The 26,389-nt window shown below is 38.9% G+C and overlaps 2 protein-coding genes across 2 annotated transcripts in view; one reads left to right on the top strand and one right to left on the bottom strand.

The window, feature by feature from the left end:
- Positions 1-26,389, bottom strand: part of LOC129839064 (zinc finger protein OZF-like) — a 442,535-nt gene that overhangs the window by 378,189 nt on the left and 37,957 nt on the right. The gene's annotated exons all lie outside the window — the stretch shown is intronic.
- LOC129839054 (zinc finger protein ZFP2-like) lies at positions 2,860-16,448 on the top strand. Its single transcript, XM_055906322.1, has 2 exons — positions 2,860-3,438; positions 12,461-16,448. The coding sequence occupies exons 1-2, from the start codon at positions 3,099-3,101 to the stop codon at positions 13,852-13,854; spliced, it is 1,734 nt and encodes a 577-aa protein (XP_055762297.1). The 5' UTR covers positions 2,860-3,098; the 3' UTR covers positions 13,855-16,448.

The raw sequence follows: 26,389 nt of genomic DNA, 5'->3' as shown, positions 1-26,389 counted from the left end.
TATGGTCTGTGCAGAGAGGAGAGAACAGGGATAGACAGACACATAGTTGACAGGCTACAGAAGAGGCTACGCTAATGCAAAGGAGATTGGAATGACAAGTGGACTACACGTCTCGAATGTTCAGAAAGTTAAGCTTACGTTGCAAAAATCTTATTGACTAAAATGATTAAAATGATACAGTACTGCTGAAGTAGGCTAGCTAGCAGTGGCTGCGTTGTTGACTTTGTTTGAAAGTGTAGCTGGCTAAGTAACCTCGATAGCTGGCTAGGTAACCTCGGGAACTGGCTAGATAATTAGTCTAAACTACACAATTGTCTTAGATACAAGGACAGCATAGACAACTATGTAGCTAGCTAACACTAGCTAGCTAACACTACACTAATCAAATCGTTCCGTTGTAATGTAATAGTTTCTACAGTGCTGCTATTCGGTAGAAGTTGGCTAGCTAGCAGTGTTAGCAGTGTTGACTAGGTAGGAGAACGGCAGCGCGGCGGACGAAAATAGCTGGCTAGCTAACCGATAACTACTCTAGACTCCACAGTTATCTTAGATACAAAGACAGCAAAGACAACTATGTAGCTGGCTAACACTGCACTAATCAAGTCGTTCCGTTGTTCCGTTGAATGTAATAGTTTCTACAGTGCTGCTATTCGGTGGCTAGCTGGCTAGCTAGCAGTGTTGATTACGTTACTTTACGTTAAAAGGACGAAAATAGCTGGCTAGCTAACCTAGATAATTGCTCTAAACTACACAATTATCTTTGATACAAAGACGGCTATGTAGCTAGCTAAGATCAAACAAATCAAACCGTTGTACTGTAATGAAATGAAATGAAATGTGATACTACCTGTGGAGCGAAGCGGAATGCGACCGGGTTGTTGAATGCGGAATGCCAACCCCCGAAGTGTGGATTGATCTCCAACACCAGACCTGGGTAGTAGAACACAGAGTGTAATATAATACAGTATATACATATGAGATGAGTAATACATAGACAGATACAGTAGAATAGGATAGAATACAATATACAGTGGGGCAAAAAATTATTTAGTCAGCCACCAATTGTGCAAGTTCTCCCACTTAAAAAGATGAGAGAGGCCTGTAATTTTCATCATAGGTACACTTCAACTATGACAGACAAAATGAGAAAAAAAATCCAGAAAATCACATTGTAGGATTTTTAATGAATTTATTTGCAAATTATGGTGGAAAATAAGTATTTAGTCACCTACAGACAAGCAAGATTTCGCCACAAAGCGCGATGAGCCAAGTAAAGCCCCCCCCCCCCGGGCCAAACCCACCTAACCCGGACGAGGCTTGGACAATTGTGTGCCGCCCTATGGGACTCCCGATCACAGCAGGTTGTGGTACAGACCAGGATCGAACCCGGGTCTGTAGTGACGCCTCTAGCACTGCGATGCAGTACCTTAGACTGCTGCACCACTCGGGTCTATAGTGACACCTCTAACACTGTGATGCAGTACCTTAGATCGCTGTGCCACTCGGGTCTATAGTGACACCTCTAACACTGTGATGCAGTACCTTAGACTGCTGCACCACTCGGGTCTATAGTGACACCTCTAACACTGTGATGCAGTACCTTAGATCGCTGCACCACTCTGGTCTATAGTGACACCTCTAACACTGTGATGCAGTACCTTAGACCGCTGGCCCACTCGGGTCTATAGTGACACCTCTAACACTGCGATGCAGTACTTTAGATCGCTGTGCCACTCGGGTCTATAGTGTCACCTCTAACACTGCGATGCAGTACCTTAGACTACTGCACCACTCGGGTCTATAGTGACACCTCTAACACTGTGATACAGTACCTTAGACTGCTGCACCACTCGGGTCTACAGTGACACCTCTAACACTGCGATACAATACCTTAGATCGCTGTACGACTCAAGCATAACCTTTTTTTAACCAATTCTGATGGTTGTTAAAAGTGGAATTTTGACATTATTACCGTTATATCAACACACTCAACACTCCCAACACTCCCAACTATCAATCTCTTTGCACCGTAGACATCAAGTCAGTTGATTCCATGTGACCAAACATTCCTGAGGCTGAGTCTCAAATAGTCACCTGTCCCTTTTAATAGCCGGGCAATGGCACACATTATAGCAAATACATTTTGCGTCTAAATTAAAGGAGCTACAATTAAAATGTAATTACATGTTTTAAATAAAATGTCCATAATATCTGGATTAATAGTGTAAAGATCCTGTTTCACAGTATTCCTAAACAAAAAAAATATTCTCTATCTTCTATTGTGTTATTGACTGAATGTTTATTGTAACTCTGTGTTGTTGTTTTTGTCACACTGCTTTGCTTTATCTTGGCCAGGTTGCAGTTGTAAATGAGAACTTGTTCTCAACTGACCGACCTGGTTGAATAAAGGAGAAATAAATACAAAATTATAATATAAAAATGTAGTAGCAGTATAGACCTAGTCTGTTCATTATATACATCTACATGATGTATTGTTACACCATGTAGGAGCAGTATAGACCTAGTCTGTTCATTACATACATCTACATGATGTATTGTTACACCATGTAGGAGCAGTATAGACCTACAGTAGCTAGCTACTTATTTAGATTTAGTTTGACTTAATGTAACTGCCTAAAATGTGCTGTAGTAACCATTTTTTATTCGCACGAATCAATCAACACATTCCTGTCTTTGTATGTCTCTATATAATGGTCTTATTTAATTAAATCCATTAACAATAATCTTTGTCTGAAAACAAAATATGATCCTCAACTGCGTTTCCCACTCCAGTCAGCGATGTGCGTCTTTCAGGCGATGCTGCCAGCGTGACGTATAATCTAGTGGACGGTTCTTCAGAAACAGCTCGTCAACCACCTCGGTAGCTTGCTAGACGACATAGCCGAAAGATTCAAGCTATTTATACTCTTTCGGTGTATATTAGCTGCTGTGTTTTAGACACACTTCTGTCGTATCTACTTGTTAACCTATATCATTTAATATTACGTTATTTTTTATTAGTCAGCTATAGTAGCTGGCTGGTTAAGTTAGAACTAGCCTAATCGCTAATAATAGCTAGCTAGCTAACATCCCTGAACATGAGCTCATTAAACTACTCCCCTCTTGTTAAAGAAGAGGCAGTCTGCTGGACGGAGAAAGAAGCTCTGGGGCTGAACATTGTCGTGAAAGAGGAGAAGGAAGAAGAGGATGTCACAGTAAAACAAGAAGTAGAGAGTGAGGCTGTTATCGTGAAAGAAGAAGAGAAAGACGTTTCAGTGAAAGAAGAGGAAGACGCTTTCAGAGTGAAAGAGGAGGAAGATGTTACAGTAAAAGTAGAGGAGAAAGAGGGGGATGCAGTTTTTGGAGTGAAGAAGGAAGGGGAGATTACTGTCACATTGAAAGATGAAGAGGTGGAGAACGGGGATCTGATTAACACCAGTAAGTACCGCCTTAAATTTGTTTTTAACTTTGGATATTCGGGGGTTGACTCGTCAATACCTCTTCAACGGAGGGCCCAGGATGATGACTGATATGTCTAGAATCAGACGACGTAGAGAACAAGCTACCCCTTGTTTTCTCCGTTCCGTTTCCAAAAAGTGACTTAACATATATATTTGAGAAGGGTCTATCTGCTGACCGTAGACTGGGGGGCACGGCATGTAGTGATTTTCATGTAGTTATAATTTACTGCACACCGTGCCCCCCAATAGTGCCATGTGAGAGTTGGGTTGACTACACCAACGATTATGGATATACTGACAAGATGTCTCTCCGCCCTAACAAGGGGAGTCGTTGTTCACAAAGCGGCACTGTGGGTTGTCTAGCTCCCGCCTATCCTGTCTTTGGATTGGTGGATTCATCTTATTATTGTAATCTATTGTTTATATTCTATGAGGGTTGTTGACGTCAACCGCCTGTATTCAATGGGGAGAGATGCTAAGCTATTAGCATGAATATGCATAGCGATCTGGAGACAACTCCTATAGTGTTTTTATCAAAGTTGTCGGTATGTCACGTGTCCACATAACAACTTAAGCATTACGAAACTTCTGTTGGTTCAAGTAAACCTCACGTAGCAAATAAGCCATTCATTTTGTTGTTGACCAAATTCGACACGTTCCACATTGGGTTGATAATTGTTTCCACTTGGATACAACCTACTGTAACCTTCTGGCATGACCTAGAGAGATACAACCTACTGTAATCTACTGGCTTGACCTAAAGAGTTACAACCTACTGTAGCCTACTGGCATGACCTAGAGAGTTACAACCTACTGTAGACTACTGGCATGACCTAGAGAGTTACAACCTACTGTATTCTACTGGCATGACCTAGAGAGTTACAACCTACTGTAACTTACTGACATGACCTAGAGTGTTACAACCTACTGTAGCCTACTGGCATGATCTAGAGAGTTACAACCTACTGTAGCCTACTGGCATGACCTAGAGAGTTACAACCTACTGTAACCTACTGGCATGACCTAGAGAGTTACAACCTACTGTAGCCTACTGGCATGACCTAGAGAGTTACAACCTACTGAATTCTACTGGCGTGACCTAGAGAGTTACAACCTACTGTAACTTACTGGCATGACCTAGAGAGTTACAACCTACTGTAACCTACTGGCATGACCTGGAGAGATACAACCTACTGTAACCTACTGGCATGACCTAGAGAGATACAACCTACTGTAACCTACTGGCATGACCTAGAGAGTTACAATCTACTGTAACCTACTGGCAACACCTAGAGAGATACAACCTACTGTATTCTACTGGCATGACCTAGAGAGTTACAACCTACTGTAACTTACTGGCATGACCTAGAGAGTTACAACCTACTGTAGCCTACTGGCATGACCTAGAGAGATACAATCTACTGTAACCTACTGGCATGACCTAGAGAGATACAACCTGCTGTAGCCTACTGGTATGACCTAGAAAGCTAAAGTTTTTTGAAATTCCTGGATTTTAAATGAATGTTTTCCATAATAATGATAATATCTATCTTCCTATCCACATGTGGGATCCCTTTCGTTTGTCGTTCTCTCTACACCACAGGTGTCAAACTCATTCCACGGGGGGCCGAGTGTCTGCAGGTTTTCGCTCCTCCCTTATACTTGATTGATGAATTAACATCACTAATTAGTTTGGAACTCCCCACACCTGGTTGTCTAGGGCTTTATTGAAAGGAAAAACCAAAAACCTGCAGACACTAGGCCCTCCGTGGAATGAGTTTGACACCCCTGCTCTACACCAATAACAGACAACTACTCTGGGACTCCCAATCACAGCTGGATGTGATACTGCCTGGATTCGAACCAGGGACTGTAGTGACGCCTCTTGCACTGAGATGCAGTGGCTTAGACCGCTGCGTCCGTGTGTTTGTGTTAACTATTTAACTGTACTAGAATGCTTCAAAGGCAGCAAAACATTTTTATATCGGTTATCGGTTTTGTTTTTTAGGCATGGAAAATATTGGCCCAAAATGTAATATCGGTGCATCCCATTATTCTAAAATTGATTATATTATACTTTTTTCCCTCATCAATCTACACACAATACCCCATAATGACATCACAATACCCCATAATGCCAACGCAAAAACAGGTTTAGATTTTTTGCAAATGTATTAAAACTATTCCTCATGATAACTAGTCTTAGTAATGTAAGTCTCAGATAGTTTTAACCCATTACATCAGATCTAAATTATAGTTTTACAGTCTAAGCCTTGTCTGAGGCTTATTCTAAGCTATATGGAATTGTTTTAAGATTTAAATAACATGAAGGGCTTCCCCTGTATTGTACTGTTTTAAGAAGGTTATACCAAGGATCATTTTGCTATTTGATTTTGAACTGTAAGACCCATGGAAGTATCAACAAAAAAGATTTGTCCATACTGCTATAACCCATACTAACACATTGGATAACATTCACAACATGGAACAACAGTAACCATAGTAACACATTGGATAACATTCACAACATGGAACAACAGTCCATACTGCTATAACCCATAGTAACACATTGGATAACATTCACAACATGGAACAACAGTAACCATAGTAAAACATTGGATAACGTTCACAACATGGAACAACAGTAACCATAGTAACACATTGGATAACATTCACAACATGGAACAACAGTAACCATAGTAACACATTGGATAACATTCACAACATGGAACAACAGTAACCATAGTAACACATTGGATAACATTCACAACATGGAACATCAGTAACCATAGTAACACATTGGATAACATTCACAACATGGAACATCAGTAACCATAGTAACACATTGGATAACATTCATAACATGGAACAACAGTAACCATAGTAACATTGTTTCCCCCAGAACATCTAAAGGAAGTTTGTTCTGAAGTGTCTGTCTTATATCTAAGAGATGTAAAAAAAATTATATCTATTTTTTACATGTCTTTAACCCCCTTTTTTTGTCACTTAAGTCTTTCCACATTTTGTTACATTACAGCCTTATTCTACAATGGATTAAATAAATACAAATCCTCATCGGTCTACACACAATACCCCGTAATGACAAAGAGAAAATAGGTTTGGAGAAAAAATGTCACATTTATTAAAAATAAAAAACAGAAATACCTTATTTACATAAGTATTCAGACCCTTTGCTGTGAGATTTGAAATTGACCTCAGGTGCATCCTGTTTCCAATGATCATCGTTGAGATGTTTCTACAGCTTGATTGACATGATTTGGAAAGGCACACAACTGTCTGGCTATCACAGCATTCTAAAGCGATACGCCATCCCGTCTGGTTTGCGCTTAGTGGGACTATCATTTGTTTTTCAACAGGACAATGACCCAACACACCAGGCTGTGTAAGGGCTATTTGACCAAAAAGGAGAGTGATGGAGTGCTGGCCTTCACAATCACCTGACCTCAACCCAATTGAGATGGTTTGGGATGAGTTGGACCACAGAGTGAAGGAAAGCAGCCAAAAAGTGCTCAGCATATGTGGGAACTGCTTCAAGACTGTTGGAAAAGCATTCCAGGTGAAGCTGGTTGAGAGAATGCCAAGAGTGTGCAAAGCTGTCATCAAGGCAAAGGGTGGCTACTTTGAAAAATCTAAAATATATTTAGAATTGTTTACCACTTTTTTGGTTACTACATGATTCCTTATGTGTTATTTCATAGTTTTGATGTCTTCACGATTATTCTACAATGTATAAAATGGTAAAACAAATAATTATAACCCTTGAATGAGTAGGTGTGTCCAAACGGTTGACTGATACTGTATATCTCATGAATATTTTTTACATTCAGTTACATGAAGTCACTTTCTTACCACTTCTTCCATAGTCAAACATGTAAGGAAAGCTTTCAAAAATGTATTGAATTCAAATGGATTTACCCAGCCTGCAAAGCACTACAGCCACTCTGTGATGACCAGTTCTACTCTTTTATTGAGGGATCTAGTCTAGATTCAACTTCATAGGAAGACAGTTTTATCATGTGGAGGTTTCATTTAGGTCTCTGTTTAATGACATACTCTGTGTGTCTTTGCAAGGAGAGAAACCAGACTCTCACTCTGACAGCGGGAAGAGTCATTCAGGGGAACCAGACCCAGAGATGCCCAAACCAGTGAGACAACACCACTGCTCCCACTGTGGAAATAGTTTTTGCTGGTTAGGGAACCTAAAACTGCATGAGAGGACACACACTGGAGAAAAGCCTTTCCAATGCTCCCAGTGTGGAAAGAGTTTTAATCAGGATGGGGACCTAAAAGCTCATAAGAGGAAACACACAGGAGACGTGCCTTTCCAATGTTCCCAGTGTGGAAAGAGTTTTACTAAGATATGAAACCTAAAAAAGCATGTTTGACTACACACAGGAGAAAAGCCTTATCACTGTTTCCAATGTGGAAAGAGTTTTACTCAGATAGGGCACCTGAAAGCTCATGAGAGGATACACACAGGAGAAAAGCCTTACCAATGTTCCCGGTGTGAAAAGAGTTTTACCATGTTAACTAACCTGAAAAGGCATGAGAGAATACACACAGGAGAAAAGCATTTTCTGCTCCCAGTGTAAAAATAGATTTTCACGAATGGCGTACCTTAAAGCTCATGAGAGGATACAGAGGAGAAAAGCCTTTCCAATGCTCCCAGTCTGGAAAGGCTTTTACCTGGTCAAGTAACCTGAAGGAGCATAAGAGGATAAACACGGTAAAAGTCCTACCACTGCTCTCTGTGCGGAAGAACATTCAGAGATCCTGAAATCAAATGAGAGAATAGAAAGGCTGTATTCTGACTTCTATTTTTGACTGAGAGTTTTTGTTTGTGCCACATGAAATCATATTGTGTATGATTACACCTGTCTATATAAGGTCCCACAGTTGACAATGCATGTCAGAGCAAACACCAAGCAACGAGGTCGAATAAGTTGTCCTTAGAGCTCCGAGACAGGATTGTGTTGAGGCACAGATCTGGGGAATGGTACCAAAAAATGTCTGCAGCATTGGTCCCCAAGAACACAGTGGCCACCATTAATTTTTTAATGGAAGAAGTTTGGAAGACTCTTCACCCGGCCAAACTACGCAATCGGGGGAGAAGGGCCTTTGTCAGGGAGGTGACCAAGAACCCGATGGTTACTCTGACAGAGATCTAGAGTTCCTCTGTGGAGATGGGAGAACCTTCCGGAAGGACAACCATCTCTGCAGCACTCCACCAATCCGGCCTTTGTGGTAAAGTGGCCAGACGGAAGCCACTCCTCAGTAAAAGGCACATGACAGCCCGCTAGGAGTTTGCCAAAAAGGCACCTAAAGACTCTCAGACCGTGAGAAACAAGATTATCTGGTCTGATAAAACCAAGATTTAACTCTTTGGCCTGAATACCTTTTGGCAACCTCCAAGCTGGCTATCATGTGCCTTTTATTAAGGAGTGGTTCCCATCTCGCCACTCTACCATAAAGGTCTGATTGGTGGAGTGCTGTAGAGATGGTTGTCCTTCTGGAAGGTTCTCCCATCTCCATAGAGAAACTTTGGAGCTCTGTCAGTGACCATCAGATTTTTGGTCACCTCTCTGACCAAGGCCCTTCTCCCCCAATCGCTCAGTTTGGCCGAGTGACCAGCTCTAGGAAGAGTATTCCATTTAAGAATGATGGAGGCCACTGTGTTCTTAGGGACCTTCAATGCTGCAGATTTTTTTTGGTACCCTTCCCCAGATCAGAACTTTTATTGCCATTACCAACTATGTAAAAATAGCCTACATAAAGCCAACAAATAAAAAATATTGTAGCCTGCAGGTAGAAAATATCCTATAAATCACATTTGCTGCACATGGCCTGTCTACAAAAAACTACAACGAAATCGGCCCAAAACTGGAGATAACAAGCTTTGTATAAAATATTCTGGGCCCTCAGAGTTTCCCGGCACCAGTGAGTTTGGGACAGACACAGCTGTCGGCTATTTGTGCAAAGAATAAGAAGTAATCGGGTATTTTATGACATTTCCACGTTAAATTTTTCCCTTTTATGCTGAGTGGTTTACGAAAGGGCGAGAGCTGGAAATATTTTACGAAAATACTTTGAGGAACTATTGTCATTCGCAATTGATTTTGATTAGATTTTGTTTACTTGCTGTTTGAGGTGAAGAAAAAATGTATTTCAGAAGCTCCACTACTCATTAGTGGTGGTGCGTTAAGACAATCAGAAATACTATCAGACATCCTCAAATGGTTACATTCATAGGCCTAAATTTGCGCGCAGGCCAGGTAGACTAATCCTAATTCTTTATGCGTATTCAGGTAGACTCATCCTACTTCCTATATGCGTATTATGTTTTGTCACTAAACCCCCATATACCACCCACAACTGCGACCTGTATGCTCTTGTTGGCTGGCCCTCGCTACATATTTGTCGCCAAACCCATTGGCTCCAGGTCATCTATAAGTCTTTGCTAGGTAAAGCTCCGCCTTAACTCAGCTCACTGGTCACCATAGCAACACCCACCCGTAGCATGCACTCCAGCAGGTATATCTCACTGGTCATCCCCAAAGCCAACACTGCCAATGACTGGAACGAATTGCAAAAATCGCTGAAGTTGGAGACTTATATCTCTCTCACTAACTTTAAGCATCAGCTATCTGAGCAGCTTACCAATCGCTGCAGCTGTACACAGCCCATCCAACTGCCTACCTCATCCCCATATTTCTATTTACTTTTTTGCTCTTTTGCACACCAGTATTTCTACTTGCACATCATCATCTGCACATCTATCACTCCAGTGTTAATTTGCTAAATTGTAATTACTTCGCTACTATGGCCTATTTATTGCCTTACCTCCGTACTCCATTTGCACACACTGTATATAGATTTTTCTATTGTGTTATTGACTGTACGTTTGTTTATCCCATGTGTAACTCTGTGTTTTTGTTGCACTGCTTTGCTTTATCTTGGCCAGGTTGCAGTTGTAAATGAGAACTTTTTCTCAACTGGCCTACCTGGTTAAAAACTTCTTAGGGCTGAGATCCCGTTAACGGGATCGATATGACAACAGCCAGTGAAAGTGCAGGGCGCCAAATTCAAAACGACAGAAATCTCATAATAAAAATTCCTCAAACATACAAGTATCTTGTTGTTAATCCCACCACATTGTCCGATTTCAAATAGGCTTTACAGCGAAACACCACAAACGATTACGTTAGGTCAGCCAGCACCTATTCACAGAAAAACACAGCCATTTTTCCAGCCAAAGAGTCGAGTCACAAAAATCAGAAATAGAGATAGAATGAATCACTAACCTTTGATGATCTTCATCAGATAACTCATAGGACTTGATGTTACACAACACATGTATGTTTTGTTCGATAAAGTTCATATTTATATAAAAAAAATCTCAGTATACATTGGCGCTTTGTGTTCAGTAGTTCCAAAAACATCCGGTGATTTTGCAGAGAGCCACAACAATTTACAGAAATAACTCATTATAAATGTTGATGAAAATACAAGTGTTATATATGGAAATATAGATAAACTTCTACTTAATGCAACCGCTGTGTCAGATTTCAAAAAAGCTTTACGGAAAAAGCAAACCATGCAATAATCTGAGTACGGCACTCAGAGACCCAACCAGCCAAAAAGATATCCGCCATATTGTGCAGTCAACAGAAGTCAAAAAAGTCAGAAATAACATTATAAATATTCACTTACCTTTGATGATCTTCATCAGAATGCACTCCCAGGAATCACAGTTCCACAATAAATGTTTGATTTGTTCGATAATGTCCATAATTTATGTCCAAATACCTACTTTTGTTAGCGCCTTTGGTAAACAAATTACAACTCAAGAAGCTAGTTGCAGACGAAATGTCAAAAAGTTCCGTTACAGTCCGTATAAACATGTCAAACGATGTATAGGATCAATCTTTAGGATGTTTTTAACATAAAACTTCAGTAATGTTCCAACCGGAGAATTCCTTTGTTTTCAGAAAAGCAAATGGAACGGGAGCTACCTCTTATGTGAATGCACGTGACCAGCTCGTGGCTGCTGGCAGACCTCTGACTCATTCCCCTCTCATTCAGCCCCCCTTCCACATCTAGTGGAAGCCTTAGAAAGTGCAACACGACCAATATCCCACTGTATCTTCAATAGGGGCTGAGTTGAAAATCGACCAACCTCAGATTTCCCACTTCCTGGTTGGATTTCTTCTCAGGTTTTTGCCTGCCATATGAGTTCTGTTATACTCACAGACGTCATTCAAACAGTTTTAGAAACTTCAGAGTGTTTTCTATCCAAAAATACTAATAATATGCATATATTAGCAACTGGGACTGATGAGCAGGCAGTTTACTCTGGGCACCTTATTCATCCAAGCTACTCAATACTGCCCCCAGCCATAAGAAGTTAAATAAAGGTGAAATTTAAAATTTAAAATCAACACCCAAATGGATTCTGTCATTAACGCGGTTCTTCAATAATTACACATAATACTTAATACTGTAGCTGTTTAGTTAGTCACATGTTCATCTATCATCAGCTGATCCAGGAAATAATTTTCTGAATTCCAGTCAAATGACAAACATCACGACATGCAACAACAACCAAAGTGCTTCTTCATTCATTACTCTGGTAAAGACAGTTATGCCGTGCTCCACGTTGGATCCAACATCCCTAACAAATTGATGTCTATAATGTGTTATTGTCTGCTTGATTAGACAAAGTCTTCTGGCACACTGCTTAGAGTTTCAACAACATGAATAACTTATTTCTAGTCTACAATCTTAGATGTTACTACTAATGTGAACTTTTAGACAAAATATGACTTGTTGCTCATTTTAAGACAATTGTCAAATAATTGTAACATTCATTACAGACATCAATTGTTGTACAACATCATGGCTATGCTGTTGGCATCACCTTTTACAGTGGATTTCCGCTGTTGTGGGCCTTTAATCATCTGTCTGACTGTTGTTCACAGGAGAGAGACGGGACTATCGTGGATCCTCTGGGGAGCCTCAACAACCTCATGATGCTGAAGAGGCAGAGAAGAGTCTCTCCAGATCAGAACACCTCAAGAAACACCAGCAGAGACCCACAGGGAAGAGAACTCACTGCTGCTCTGACTGTGGGAAGAGATTCACCTCCTCGTCAGACATTAAAATTCATCAGAGAACACACATAGGAGAGAAATCGTATAGCTGTGGTCAATGTGAGAAGAGTTTTAGTCGATTTGGCCATCTGACATTACACCAGAGAACACACACAGGAGAGAGACCTTATAGCTGTGTTCAATGTGGGAAGATTTTTACTCAGTCAACCAGCCTGATATCACACCAGAGAATACACACAGGAGAGAAACCTTATAGATGTGGTCAATGTGGGAAGAGTTTTAGTCGATCTGGCTCTCTAACTGTACACCAGAGAACACACACAGGAGAGAGACCTTATAGCTGTGATCAATGTGGGAAGAGATGTACTACATCTGGCCAGCTGACATTACACCAGAGAACACACACAGGAGAGAAACCTTATAGCTGTGTTCAATGTGGGAAGAGTTATACTCAGTCAACCAGCCTGATATCACACCAGAGAATACACACAGGAGAGAAATCTTATAGCTGTGGTCAATGTGGGAAGAGTTTTGGTCAGTCTAGCACTCTGACTCTACACCAGAGAATACACACAGGAGAGAGACCTTATAGCTGTGGTCAATGTGGGAAGAGTTTTGGTCAATCTTGCCATCTGACGCTACACCAGAGAATACACACAGGAGAGAAACCTTATAGCTGTGATCAATGTGGGAAGCGATGTACTACATCTGGCTCTCTGACTCTACACCAGAGAACACACACAGGAGAAAAACCTTATAGCTGTGGTCAATGTGGGAAGAGTTTTGGTCAATCTGGCCAGCTGACATTACACCACAGAACACACACAGGAGAGAATCCTTACAGCTGTGATCAATGTGGGAAGCGATGTACTACATCTGGCTCTCTGACTCTACACCAGAGAATACACACAGGAGAGAAACCTTACATATGTGGTCAATGTGGGAAGAGTTTTGGTCGATCTTGCCATCTGACTCTACACCAGAGAATACACACAGGAGAGAAACCATATAGCTGTGGTCAATGTGGGAAGAGTTTTGGTCAATCTGGCCACCTGACAATGCACCAGAGAATACACACCGGAGAGAAACCTTACAGCTGTGCTCAATGTGGGAAGAGTTTTGGTCGGTCTGGCCAGCTGACATCACACCAGAGAATACACACAGGAGAGAGACCTTATAGCTGTGGTCAATGTGGGAAGAGTTTTACTACATCTGGCTCTCTGACTCTACATCAGAGAACACACACAGGAGAGAAATCTTAAAGCTGTGCTCAATGTTACAAGAGATACTCTGATAAAAGATCTCTGATCAAACATCAGAAAATACATGAAGGAGTTGTTTTGTGATATCTGTGAATTTATGTCACAATGTAGTATGTTTTAACATTGTAGTATGAGTATTTTAAGGAATTTCACAATGTAGAACCCTAAACGTTTGCCCCATTCAATTGATTTCAGCGTGATATGGATATTAGCCTTTAAAAATATATATATATATATGATTATTGTGGCAGATGTTTGTGTATATAGTACATTTTATGTTTTCAATTTATCACAAACTGTTTCTGCATTTGGACTATTGATTTGGACACGTTAAAACTGTGACATTGGGGATATCCCACCTAGCAAAATGTCGTTGAAAATAAGACTATGCCCGAGGTACAATATAAGTTCGGTTTTAGTTGAAAGTGAAAGTTGAAAAGAAGACAATTTAATTTCAATGTACTTGCAGCCTATACACATGGTCGCAGTATAATGAATTGAGTCTATAATCAGTTTTAGAGATAGGAGTCCAGCTAGTTATACACATGGACGCAGTATAATGAATTGAGTCTATAATCCGCTAGAGGGACAACTTCCTGTTGGAATAAATCATCATAAATATTATGGATTTGAATCATTTATGAACATACAAGTGTCTTATATCGGCTGAAAGGTTAAATTCTTGTTAATCTAACTGCACTGTCTGATTTACAGTAGCTATTACAGCGAAAACATGTCATGCGATTGTTTGAGGATGGCGCCCCACATCAAAATATTTTTCAACTGGCACAGGCTTCATGCATTCACAATTAACGATTAAATATTCACTTACTTTTTGAAAATCTTCCTCTGATTTGTCATCCAAAGAGTCCCAGCTATAACATGTAGTGTCGTTTTGTTAGTTAAAATCCTGCTTTATATCCCAAAAAGTCTGTTTAGTTGGCGCCATCGATTTGAGTAATCCCCTCGTTCAACATGCAGAGAAAGGAATCTGAAAATCTACCCCTAAACTTTGTTTCAACAAGTCAAAATGCGATTCTATTTACTCCTCAGACACCCTAAAATGTAATCAAACTATAATATTTATTTTGGAAAGAAGTATGTTCAATAGGAAGCCGATTTATTTTAGCAGGTGCGTAATGTCTTTGTCCAAGACTGTTTCCCTCTACTAAAACTGATATTTCTTATTCGTTTTTGAAGTTACAAGCCTGAAACCTTGAACATAGACTGCTGACACCCGGTGGAAGCCATAGGAATTGCATGCAGGGAGCTAATTTTCAATATGACCTTTCTCTTGCAGGATGGTTTCTGGAAAAAAACAATTCTGGTTGGTTTTTCTTTGGATTTTCTCCTACCATATCTAATATGTTATATTCTTCTACATTATTTTAGCATTTCTACAAACCTCAAAGTGTTTTCTTTCCAATGGTACCAATTATATGCATATCCTGGCTTCAGGGCCTGAGCTACAGGCAGTTTACTTTGGGCACAAAATAATGTATGAGACTATACCACAATTGATATGGCAGGCAAAAATCCAAAGAAAACCAACCGGAATTGTTTTGGAACTCCTAGGCTCTTATAATGAAAAGCTATGGGTTCTATGTAATTCCAGCTCCCAGATTGCAATTCCTATAGCTTCCACTAGATGTCACCAGTCTTTGTTCATTGTTTCAGGCTTGTTTCTTCAAAAACTAGCAAGAATTTGAAGTTTTTGTACAAAGAGTCCCGGTACAATATCAGTCTGTTGGCGCGCGATGAAGAGGACGCGCGCTTGCTAATTTTACTTTTCTATTGAACATACTTCTTTCCGTATTAAATGTTATAGTTTATTTATATTTTAGGATACCTGAGAATTAAATAGAGACGTAGTTTGACTTGTTTATACAAAGTTTAGCAGTAGCTTTTTGGACTCCTTTGTCTGCACGTTGAATTAGTGGATTACTGAAATCGATGGCGCCAACTGAACTGACTTATATCATGTTGTAGCTGGGACCCTTGGGATTGCAAACAGGAAGATTTTCAAATATAAGTGATTTATTTAATCGCTATTTGTGATTTTTATGAAGCCTGTGCTGGTTGAAAAATATGTTGTGGGGCGCCGTCCTCAAACAATCGCATGGTTTCGATGTAAAGCCTATTGTAAATCGGACAATGCAGTTAGATTAACAATAATTTAAGATACTTGTATGTTCATAAATGTTTACTATTATGATTATTTATTTGAATTGCGTGCCTTCCAATTTCACCGGATGTTGTTGACAGGTGACCCGCTAGCGGGAGGCCTTATTAAGGGGGAAGGTGATTCAGGCTTTGGTTTTTCCATTTATGTTTTCTTGCTGGGGAACGTAACAACAAACAATGTAGTAAAAACAAGCTGATGTTTTGGGTTGGATATTGCCTCCAATTGTTCATATTTTAATCAATGGCATTTCCTTAGATTGTTCATTAGTCTTTCAGTTGTTAATCTTCTGTTTTTTATCCTCTTATGTTTGTTGTGGTAAATATTTGTTTATTTTCATTGTTTTTTTCCCGTGAAGCCATTGTGTTGCATCATGTCTGAAATGTGCTGTATAAATAAAGCTTGATTTGAACATATTGTAAAACAAATGAACCCAAAGACCAACCAATCAACAGACTCTTGCTAAACCAATGAACAAATATGTGCAAAAGCAAAACATATCTTGGTCCATCTTAGTATGAAAAACAGTATAAATTCAGTATATCTTCCACTATGTAAAAATAGTGCATGGTATGTAAGTTTAATATCACTTTTCAACCAACCTAGTTCATTTGTTGAAAATAAAAATATTTGAAATCAGCAATACCTCAAATGATTCAACTACTGAAAACTGAAACACAAATGGATCAAACAGATCAATCCCACTTTTCAAGCCTGCTGAAGGTGTGGTGGAGTGGTAAACACCACCCCCGGCTCTACCAGGTGCTTCAGGTGGTCTCCCACAGCTCTGCTGGTGGAGTGGTAAACACCACCCCCGGCTCTACCAGGGGCTTGAGGTGGTCTCCCACAGCTCTGCTGGTGGAGTGGTAAACACCACCCCCGGCTCTACCAGGGGCTTGAGGTGGTCTCCCACAGCTCTGCTTATGTCATGTTCTGTGGCCTTGCCGTTCCATTTCTTGACTGCCCCTGCAACACAGAAAGAAACACATTTAGTCATATTATATACAACACTCAGGGCCGGTTTCACATAAAAGGCTTAAGTTTAGTCCCAGACTAAAATGAGCTGTCTTAACTCAAAGCGACTTGCACAGACTTATCTTAAAATAGTGGTAGATTTAGCCTGTTCTGGACTCAACAAAGTCGATTGCAAGATGGAGGATTAGAGCTACTGTAGGACTAAATTGAAGCTTAAATGAATCTTTCAAAGAGGTAGGTTTAACTTCTGCTTCGTGCTGGTTGTGAGGGAGCCTGGACTATGTGGAATGTCTAAATGAAGACCAACATGCACTACAGAGGCCAGACCAGTACTGGTGGATAGGAGTCATCTATTACATTACTTTGAGACAGCTTTCGTATGTACAAAGAAAATGCATTGGAGATAATATCTCTGCTTGAGCCTCCACTTTCCTCTCTGTCTCAAAGACGACGGCCTTCACCCAATTCTCTCCAAGTTCTGATCACTTTGAGGTTTTTGGCATCTGGAATCTTTCATCGTGAAACTGGTGATTTGTGTTTAATTGTTCACAAAGTCTGCAGGGCCATTTGTGAACTGAGGAGTCTTTACATCAAGTTTCCTGATGCTGCTGGTCAAGCCAACTATAAAGTGCAATTCTATGAATAGAGTATATTAGGGTGAGAAACATGGTCTACTAATAGTTACTGCATAGTAATATGGTCTACTAATAGTTACTACATAGTAACATGGTCTACTAATAGTAATATGGTCTACTAATAGTTACTACATAGTAACATGGTCTACTAATAGTAACATGGTCTACTAATAGTTACTGCATAGTAACATGGTCTACTAATAGTTACTACATAGTAACATGGTATACTAATAGTAACATGGTCTACTAATAGTTACTACATAGTAATATGGTCTACTGATAGCTACTACATAGTAATATGGTCTAATAATAGTTACTGCATAGTAACATGGTCTACTAATAGTTACTACATAGTAATATGGTCTAATAGTTACTACATAGTAATCTGGTCTACTAATAGTTACTACATAGTAATATGGTCTACTAGTAGTTACTACATAGTAACATGGTCTACTAATAGTTACTACATAGTAATCTGGTCTACTAATAGTTACTACACAGTAACATGGTCTACTAATAGTTACTACATAGTAATATGGTCTAATAGTTACTACATAGTAATATGGTCTATTAATAGTTACGACATAGTAACATGGTCTACTAATAGTTACTACATAGTAATATGGTCTAATAATCGTTACTACATAGTAACATGGTCTACTAGTAGTTACTACATAGTAATATGGTCTACTAATAGTTACTACATAGTAACATGGTCTACTAATAGTTACTACATAGTAACATGGTCTACTAATAGTTACTACATAGTAATATGGTCTAATAGTAGTTACTACATAGTAACATGGTCTACTAATAGTTACTACATAGTAACATGGTCTACTAATAGTTACTACATAGTAATATGGTCTAATAATAGGTACTACATAGTAACATGGTCTACTAATAGTTACTACATAGTAACATGGTCTACTAATAGTTACTACATAGTAATATGGTCTAATAATAGGTACTACATAGTAACATGGTCTACTAATAGTTACTACATAGTAATATGGTCAACTAGTAGTTACGACATAGTAATATGGTCTAATAATAGTTACTACATAGTAACATGGTCTACTAATAGTTACTGCATAGTAGCATGGTCTACTAATAGTTACTACATAGTAACATGGTCTACTAATAGTTACTACATAGAATATGGTCTACTAATAGTAACATGGTCTACTAATAGTAACATGGTCTACTAATAATTACTACATAGTAATATGGTCTACTAATAGTTACTACATAGTAATATGGTCTACTAATAGTTACTACATAGTAATCTGGGTCAACTAGTAGTTACTACATAGTAACATGGTCTACTAATAGTTACTACATAGTAATATGGTCTAATAGTTACTACATAGTAATATGGTCTACTAATAGTTACTACATAGTAATCTGGGTCAACTAGTAGTTACTACATAGTAATATGGTCTACTAATAGTTACTACATAGTAACATGGTCTACTAATAGTTACTACATAGTAATATGGTCTACTAATAGTTACTACATAGTAATATGGTCTACTAATAGTTACTACATAGTAACATGGTCTATTAATAGTTACTACATAGTAATATGGTCTAATAGTTACTACATAGTAATATGGTCTACTAATAGTTACTACATAGTAATATGGTCTACTAATAGTTACTACATAGTAACATGGTCTACTAAAAGTTACTACATAGTAATATGGTCTAATAGTTACTACATAGTAACATGGTCTACTAAAAGTTACTACATAGTAATATGGTCTAATAGTTACTACATAGTAACATGGTCTACTAAAAGTTACTACATAGTAATATGGTCTACTAATAGTTACTACATAGTAACATGGTCTACTAAAAGTTACTACATAGCAATATGGTCTACTAATAGTTACTACATAGTAACATGGTCTACTAAAAGTTACTACATAGTAATATGGTCTACTAATAGTTACTACATAGTAACATGGTCTACTAAAAGTTACTACATAGTAACATGGTCTACTAATAGTTACTACATAGTAATATGGTCTACTAATAGGTACTACATAGTAACATGGTCAACTAATAGTTACTACATAGTAACATGGTCTACTAATAGTTACTACATAGTAATATGGTCTACTAATAGGTACTACATAGTAACATGGTCAACTAATAGTTACTACATAGTAACATGGTCTACTAATAATTACTACATAGTAATATGGTCTACTAATAGTTACTACATAGTAATATGGTCTACTAATAGTTACTACATAGTAACATGGTCTACTAAAAGTTACATGGTCTACTAATAGTTACTACATAGTAATATGGTCTACTAATAGTTACTGCATAGTAATATGGTCTACTAATAGTTACTACATAGTAATCTGGGTCAACTAGTAGTTACTACATAGTAATATGGTCTACTAATAGTTACTACATAGTAACATGGTCTACTAATAGTTACTACATAGTAATATGGTCTACTAATAGTTACTACATAGTAATATGGTCTAATAGTTACTACATAGTAATATGGTCTACTAATAGTTACTACATAGTAATATGGTCTACTAATAGTTACTACATAGTAATATGGTCTACTAATAGCTACTACATAGTAACATGGTCTTTTCATAGTTATTACATAGTAATATGGTCTAATAGTTACTACATAGTAATATGGTCTAATAATAGTTACTACATAGTAATATGGTCTACTAATAGTTATTACATAGTAACATGGTCTACTAATAGTTACTAAATAGTAATATGGTCTACTAATAGTTACTACATAGTAATATGGTCTAATAGTTACTACATAGTAATATGGTCTACTAATAGTTACTACATAGTAATATGGTCTACTAATAGTTACTACATAGTAACATGGTCTACTAATAGTTACTACATAGTAATATGGTCTAATAGTTACTACATAGTAATATGGTCTAATAATAGTTACTACATAGTAATATGGTCTACTAATAGTTACTACATAGTAATATGGTCTACTAATAGTTACTACATAGTAATATGGTCTACTAATAGTTACTACATAGTAATATGGTCTACTAATAGTTACTACATAGTAATATGGTCTACTAATAGTTACTACATAGTAACATTCCTTTCCTCTGGAAAAAAAACACGGAAGAAGCACAAATAAACTCATATGATCCTTAGAATGAAGAAGAATAAAGACTCAGACAGTGGAATATATTAACCAAAGGAGGTAACCAATTTACTGTCTTTGGTATATGATAATCATGCAGATATCTCACCTCTAGTTGTTGTTTCTTCTTGTAATCCTGATAATAATGCAGATATCTCACCTCTAGTTGTTGTTTCTTCTTGTAATCCTGATAATAATGCAGATATCTCACCTCTAGTTGTTGTTTCTTCTTGTAATCCTGATAATAATGCAGATATCTCACCTCTAGTTGTTGTTTCTTCTTGTAATCCTGATAATAATGCAGATATCTCACCTCTAGTTGTTGTTTCTGCTTGTAATCCTGATAATAATGCAGATATCTTACCTCTAGTTGTTGTTTCTTCTTGTAATCCTGATAATAATGCAGATATCTCACCTCTAGTGGTTGTTTATTCTTGTAATCCTGATAATAATGCAGATATCTCACCTCTAGTTTTTCTTTCTTCTTGTAATCCTGATAATAATGCAGATCTCACCTCTAATTGTTGTACTCTTCTTGTAATCCTGATAATAATGTAGATCTCACCTCTAGTTGTTGTACTCTTCTTGTAATCCTGATAATAATGCAGATATCTCACCTCTAGTTGTTTCTTCTTGTAATCCTGATAATAATGCAGATATCTCACCTCTAGTTGTTGTACTCTTCTTGTAATCCTGATAATAATGCAGATATCTCACCTGAAGTTGTTGTACTCTTCTTGTGGTCACATTTCCATTGAATTCACAGCAAATTGCAGCCCAACCCTCTTGTTCTACTGCTCAGTAGCAGCAGTGTGGTTTTTACCTTCAATAACTGGATGGTTTGACAACATTTGTTTTGGAGCGTTTTTTCATACACACAAAAGTTTTTTTTTAACAAATTATTTTTGCCTGCCGTTGTTTCATCTCAAGATTCACACCGGTATTGGTGTTTTCTATTCTGGGTTTTAATGAGCACCATTATACCAACAGCATGTGTTCATATTGAACCTAATCAGGATTAACCCAGGTGTTCATACTGAACCTAATCAGGATTAACCCAGGTGTTCATATTGAACCTAATCAGGATTAACCCAGGTGTTCATACTGAACCTAATCAGGCTTAACCCAGGTGTTCATACTGAACCTAATCAGGCTTAACCCAGGTGTTCATACTAAACCTAATCAGGATTAACCCAGGTGTTCATAATGAACCTCATCAGGATTAACCCAGGTGTTCATACTGAACCTAGTCAGGATTAACCCAGGTGTTCATACTGAACCTAGTCAGGATTAACCCAGGTGTTCATACTGAACCTAATCAGGATTAACCCAGGTGTTCATACTGAACCTAATCAGGATTAACCCAGGTGTTCATACTGAACCTAATCAGGATTAAACCTGGTGTTCATACTGAACCTCATCAGGATTAACCCAGGTGTTCATACTGAACCTAATCAGGATTAACCCAGGTGTTCATACTGAACCTAATCAGATTAACCCAGGTGTTCAATCTGAACCTAATCAGGATTAACCCAGGTGTTCATACTGAAACTAATCAGGATTAACCCAGGCGTTCATACTGAACCTAATCAGGATTAACCCAGGTGTTCATTCTGAACCTAATCAGGATTAACCCAGGTGTTCATACTGAACCTAATCAGGATTAACCCAGGCGTTCATACTGAACCTAATCAGGTTTCACCCAGGTGTTCATACTGAACCTAATCAGGATTAACCCTGGTGTTCATACCGAAACTAATCAGGATTAACCCAGGTGTTCTCATTTAGGCTTCCTTACCTGACTCCAGGACTCCAGTCTCCGACTAACTAAGCCTAATTTAAACCACGCTCACGTAAGCTACTTAAATGTCCTAGTTTAACTAGTCCTGGCTTAATCTAAGCCCTGCAGGGCCTGAATGAAACCCAGTGTCCACCTGGTACACTGACAGGGTCTGAATGAAACCCAGTGTCCAGTGGGATTGATCTGTTTGATCCAATTGTTTGTTTCAGTTTACAGTAGTTGAATCCTTTGACATATTGTTGATTTCAACATTTTTCAGTTTCAACAAATGCACTGGGTTGGTTGAAAAGTGACACTGTTTTGACATAGTGGAAGATATACTGAATTGATACTATTTTTCATACTAAGATGGACTAAAATATGTGCTCATTGGTTATGCAAGAGGGCGGCAGGTAGCCTCGTGGTTAGAGCTGACAAGGTAAAAATATGTTGTTCTGCCCCTGAACAAGGCAGTTAACCCACTGTTCCCTTGTAGGCAATCATTGTAAATACGAATTTGTTCTTAACTGACTTGTCTAGTTAAATAAAATAAAACATTATTAAGTCTGTTGATTGTCAGTCATTGGGTTAATTTATTTTGCAATATGTTCAAATCAAATCAAGCTTTATTTATACAGCACATTTCAGACATGGATGCAACACAATGGCTTCCCAGGAAGAAACTAATAAAAAAACAATGCAAATAAACAGAAATATGTACTACACAACAAACATAAGAGGATAAAAAACAGAAGAATAACAACTGAAAGACTAATGAGCATTCTAAGGAAAATCCTTTGATTAAAATATTAACAATTGGATGCAATATTCAACCATAACGAGATGGACAAGCCAGCACAGGTGTAACACATACTGACTAACGAGGTGACACCAATCAGTGCGCCCAACATGCTAACGAGCTATACGTGCTAACGTCCAACCTCAAACCATAAATGGAAAAACCAACGCCTATAAAACCTTCCCCTTTAAAACAACAAATACACTGCTCAAAAAAATAAAGGGAACACTTAAACAACACAATGTAACTCCAAGTCAATCACACTTCTGTGAAATCAAACTGTCCACTTAGGAAGCAACACTGATTGACAATAAATTTCACATGCTGTTGTGCAAATGGAATAGACAAAAGGTGGAAATTATAGGCAATTAGCAAGACACCCCCAAAAAAGGAGTGATTCTGCAGGTGGTGACCACAGACCACTTCTCAGTTCCTATGCTTCCTGGCTGATGTTTTGGTCACTTTTGAATGCTGGCGGTGCTCTCACTCTAGTGGTAGCATGAGATGTGGCTCAGGTAGTGCAGTTCATCCAGGATGGCACATCAATGCGAGCTGTGGCAAAAAGGTTTGCTGTGTCTGTCAGCGTAGTGTCCAGAGCATAGAGGCGCTACCAGGAGTCAGGCCAGTACATCAGGAGACGTGGAGGAGGCCGTAGGAGGGCAACAACCCAGCAGCAGGACCACTACCTCCGCCTTTGTGCAAGGAGGTGCACTGCCAGAGCCCTGCAAAATGACCTCCAGCAGGCCACAAATGTGCATGTGTCAGCATATGGTCTCACAAGGGGTCTGAGGATCTCATCTCGGTACCTATTGGCAGTCAGGCTACCTCTGGCGAGCACATGGAGGGCTGTGCGGCCCCACAAAGAAATGCCACCCCACACCATGACTGACCCATCGCCAAACCGGTCATGCTGGAGGATGTTGCAGGCAGCAGAACGTTCTCCACGGCGTCTCCAGACTCTGTCACGTCTGTCACATGTGCTCAGTGTGAACCTGCTTTCATCTGTGAAGAGCACAGGGCGCCAGTGGCAAATTTGCCAATCTTGATGTTCTCTGACAAATGCCAAACGTCCTGCACGGTGTTGGGCTGTAAGCACAACCCCCACCTGTGGACGTCGGGCCCTCATACCACCCTCATGGAGTCTGTTTCTGACCATTTGAGCAGACACATGCACATAAGGTATAACTAGGGTATAACTCCTTCCACATTGATTACAGCTATAAGGTTTCTCTCCTGTGTGTGTTCTATGGTGTACCTTCAGCAGGCTAGATGAAATAAAACTCTTCCCACATTGAGCACAGCTATATGATTTCTCCCCTGTGTGTGTTCTCTGGTGTCTCTTCAGACAGCTAGAACGAACTAAACTCTTCCCACATTGAGTACAGCCAAAAGGTTTCTCTCCAGTGTGAATTCTTTGATGTATTTTAAGTTTTACTAAAGAGTTGAATCTTTTCCCACAGTCAGAGCAGCAGTGAGATTTCTTCCTTGTGGGTCTCTGCTGGTGTTTCTTGAGGAGTTCTGATCTGGAGAGACTCTTCTCTGCCTCATCAGCATCATGATGTTGTTGAGGATCCCCAGAGGATCCAGGGTAGTCACGTCTCTCTCCTGTGTGAACAACAGAGTCAGACAGATGGTTAAATGCCCACAACAGCAGAAATCCACTGTTTATTTGATGTAAAAAAGGGATGACCAGAGAGCTCCTCAGTCCCAGTTGCTAATATATGCATATTATTATTCGTATTGGATAGAAAACACTCTGAAGTTTCTAAAACTGTTTGAATGATGTCTGTGAGTATAACAGAACTCATATGGCAGGCAAAAACCAGAGAAAAAATCCAAACAGGAAGTGGGAATTCTGAGGTTGGTCGATTTTCAACCAAGACCCTATTGAATACACAGTGGGATATGGGTGAGTTTGCACTTCCTACGGCTTCCACTAGATGTCAACAGTCTGTAGAACCTTGTCTGATGCCTCTACTGTGAAGGGGGGCCGAATGAGAGGGGATTGAGTAAGGTCTATCATGATCTGACCATGCTCTGACCATGCGCGTTCACATGAGAGGGAGCTCTGTTCCATCGCACATCTGAAGTCAATGTAATTCTCCGGTTGGAACGTTACTGAAGATTTATGTTAAAAACATTCTAAAGATTGATTCAATACACCGTTTGACATGTTTCTACTGACTGTTACAGAACTTTTTGACATTTTGTCTGCTTTTAGTGAACACGCTTCCTGACTTTTGATTTGTTTACAGAACACGCTAACAAAAAATAGCTATTTGGACATAAATGATGGACATTACCGAACAAAACAAACATTTATTGTGGAAGTGGGAGTCCTGGGAGTGCATTCCGACAAAGATCAGCAAAGGTACGTGAAGATTTATAATGCTTTTTATGAGTTTTGTTGACTGCACAATTTGGCGGATAACTGTATGGTTTCCTTTTGTGGCTGAACGCTGTTCTCAGATTATTGAATATTGTGCTTTTGCCGTAAAGCTTTTTGAAATCTGACACAGCGGTTGCATTAAGAACAAGTTCATCTTTAATTCTATGTAAAACATGTATCTTTCATCAAAGTTTATGATGAGTATTTCTGTTATTTGACGTGGCTCTCTGCAATTTCTCCGGATGTTTTGGAGGCATTTCTGAACATGGCGACAAGGTAAACTGAGGTTTTGGATATAAATATGAACTTAATCGAACAAAACACATATGTATGAAGTCCTATGAGTGTCATCTGATGAAGATCATCAAAGGTTAGTGATTAATTTTCTCTCTATTTCTGCTTTTTGTGGCTCCTGTCTTTGGCTGGAAAAATGACTGTTTGTCTGTGATTTTGCAGTGACCTAACATAAACGTTTTTTGGTGCTTTCACTGTAAAGCCTATTTGAAATCGGACACTTTGGTGGGATTAAAAGCAAGAATACCTTTACAATGGTATAAGATACATGTATGTTTGAGGAATTTTAATTATGAGATTTCTGTTGTTTGAATT

This window comes from Salvelinus fontinalis, chromosome 40 (assembly GCF_029448725.1).
Source record: "Salvelinus fontinalis isolate EN_2023a chromosome 40, ASM2944872v1, whole genome shotgun sequence".
Taxonomy (NCBI): Eukaryota; Metazoa; Chordata; class Actinopteri; order Salmoniformes; family Salmonidae; genus Salvelinus; species Salvelinus fontinalis.
The sequence above is the reverse complement of the archived record's forward strand: the minus strand, read 5'-3'. Positions and strand labels throughout refer to the sequence as shown.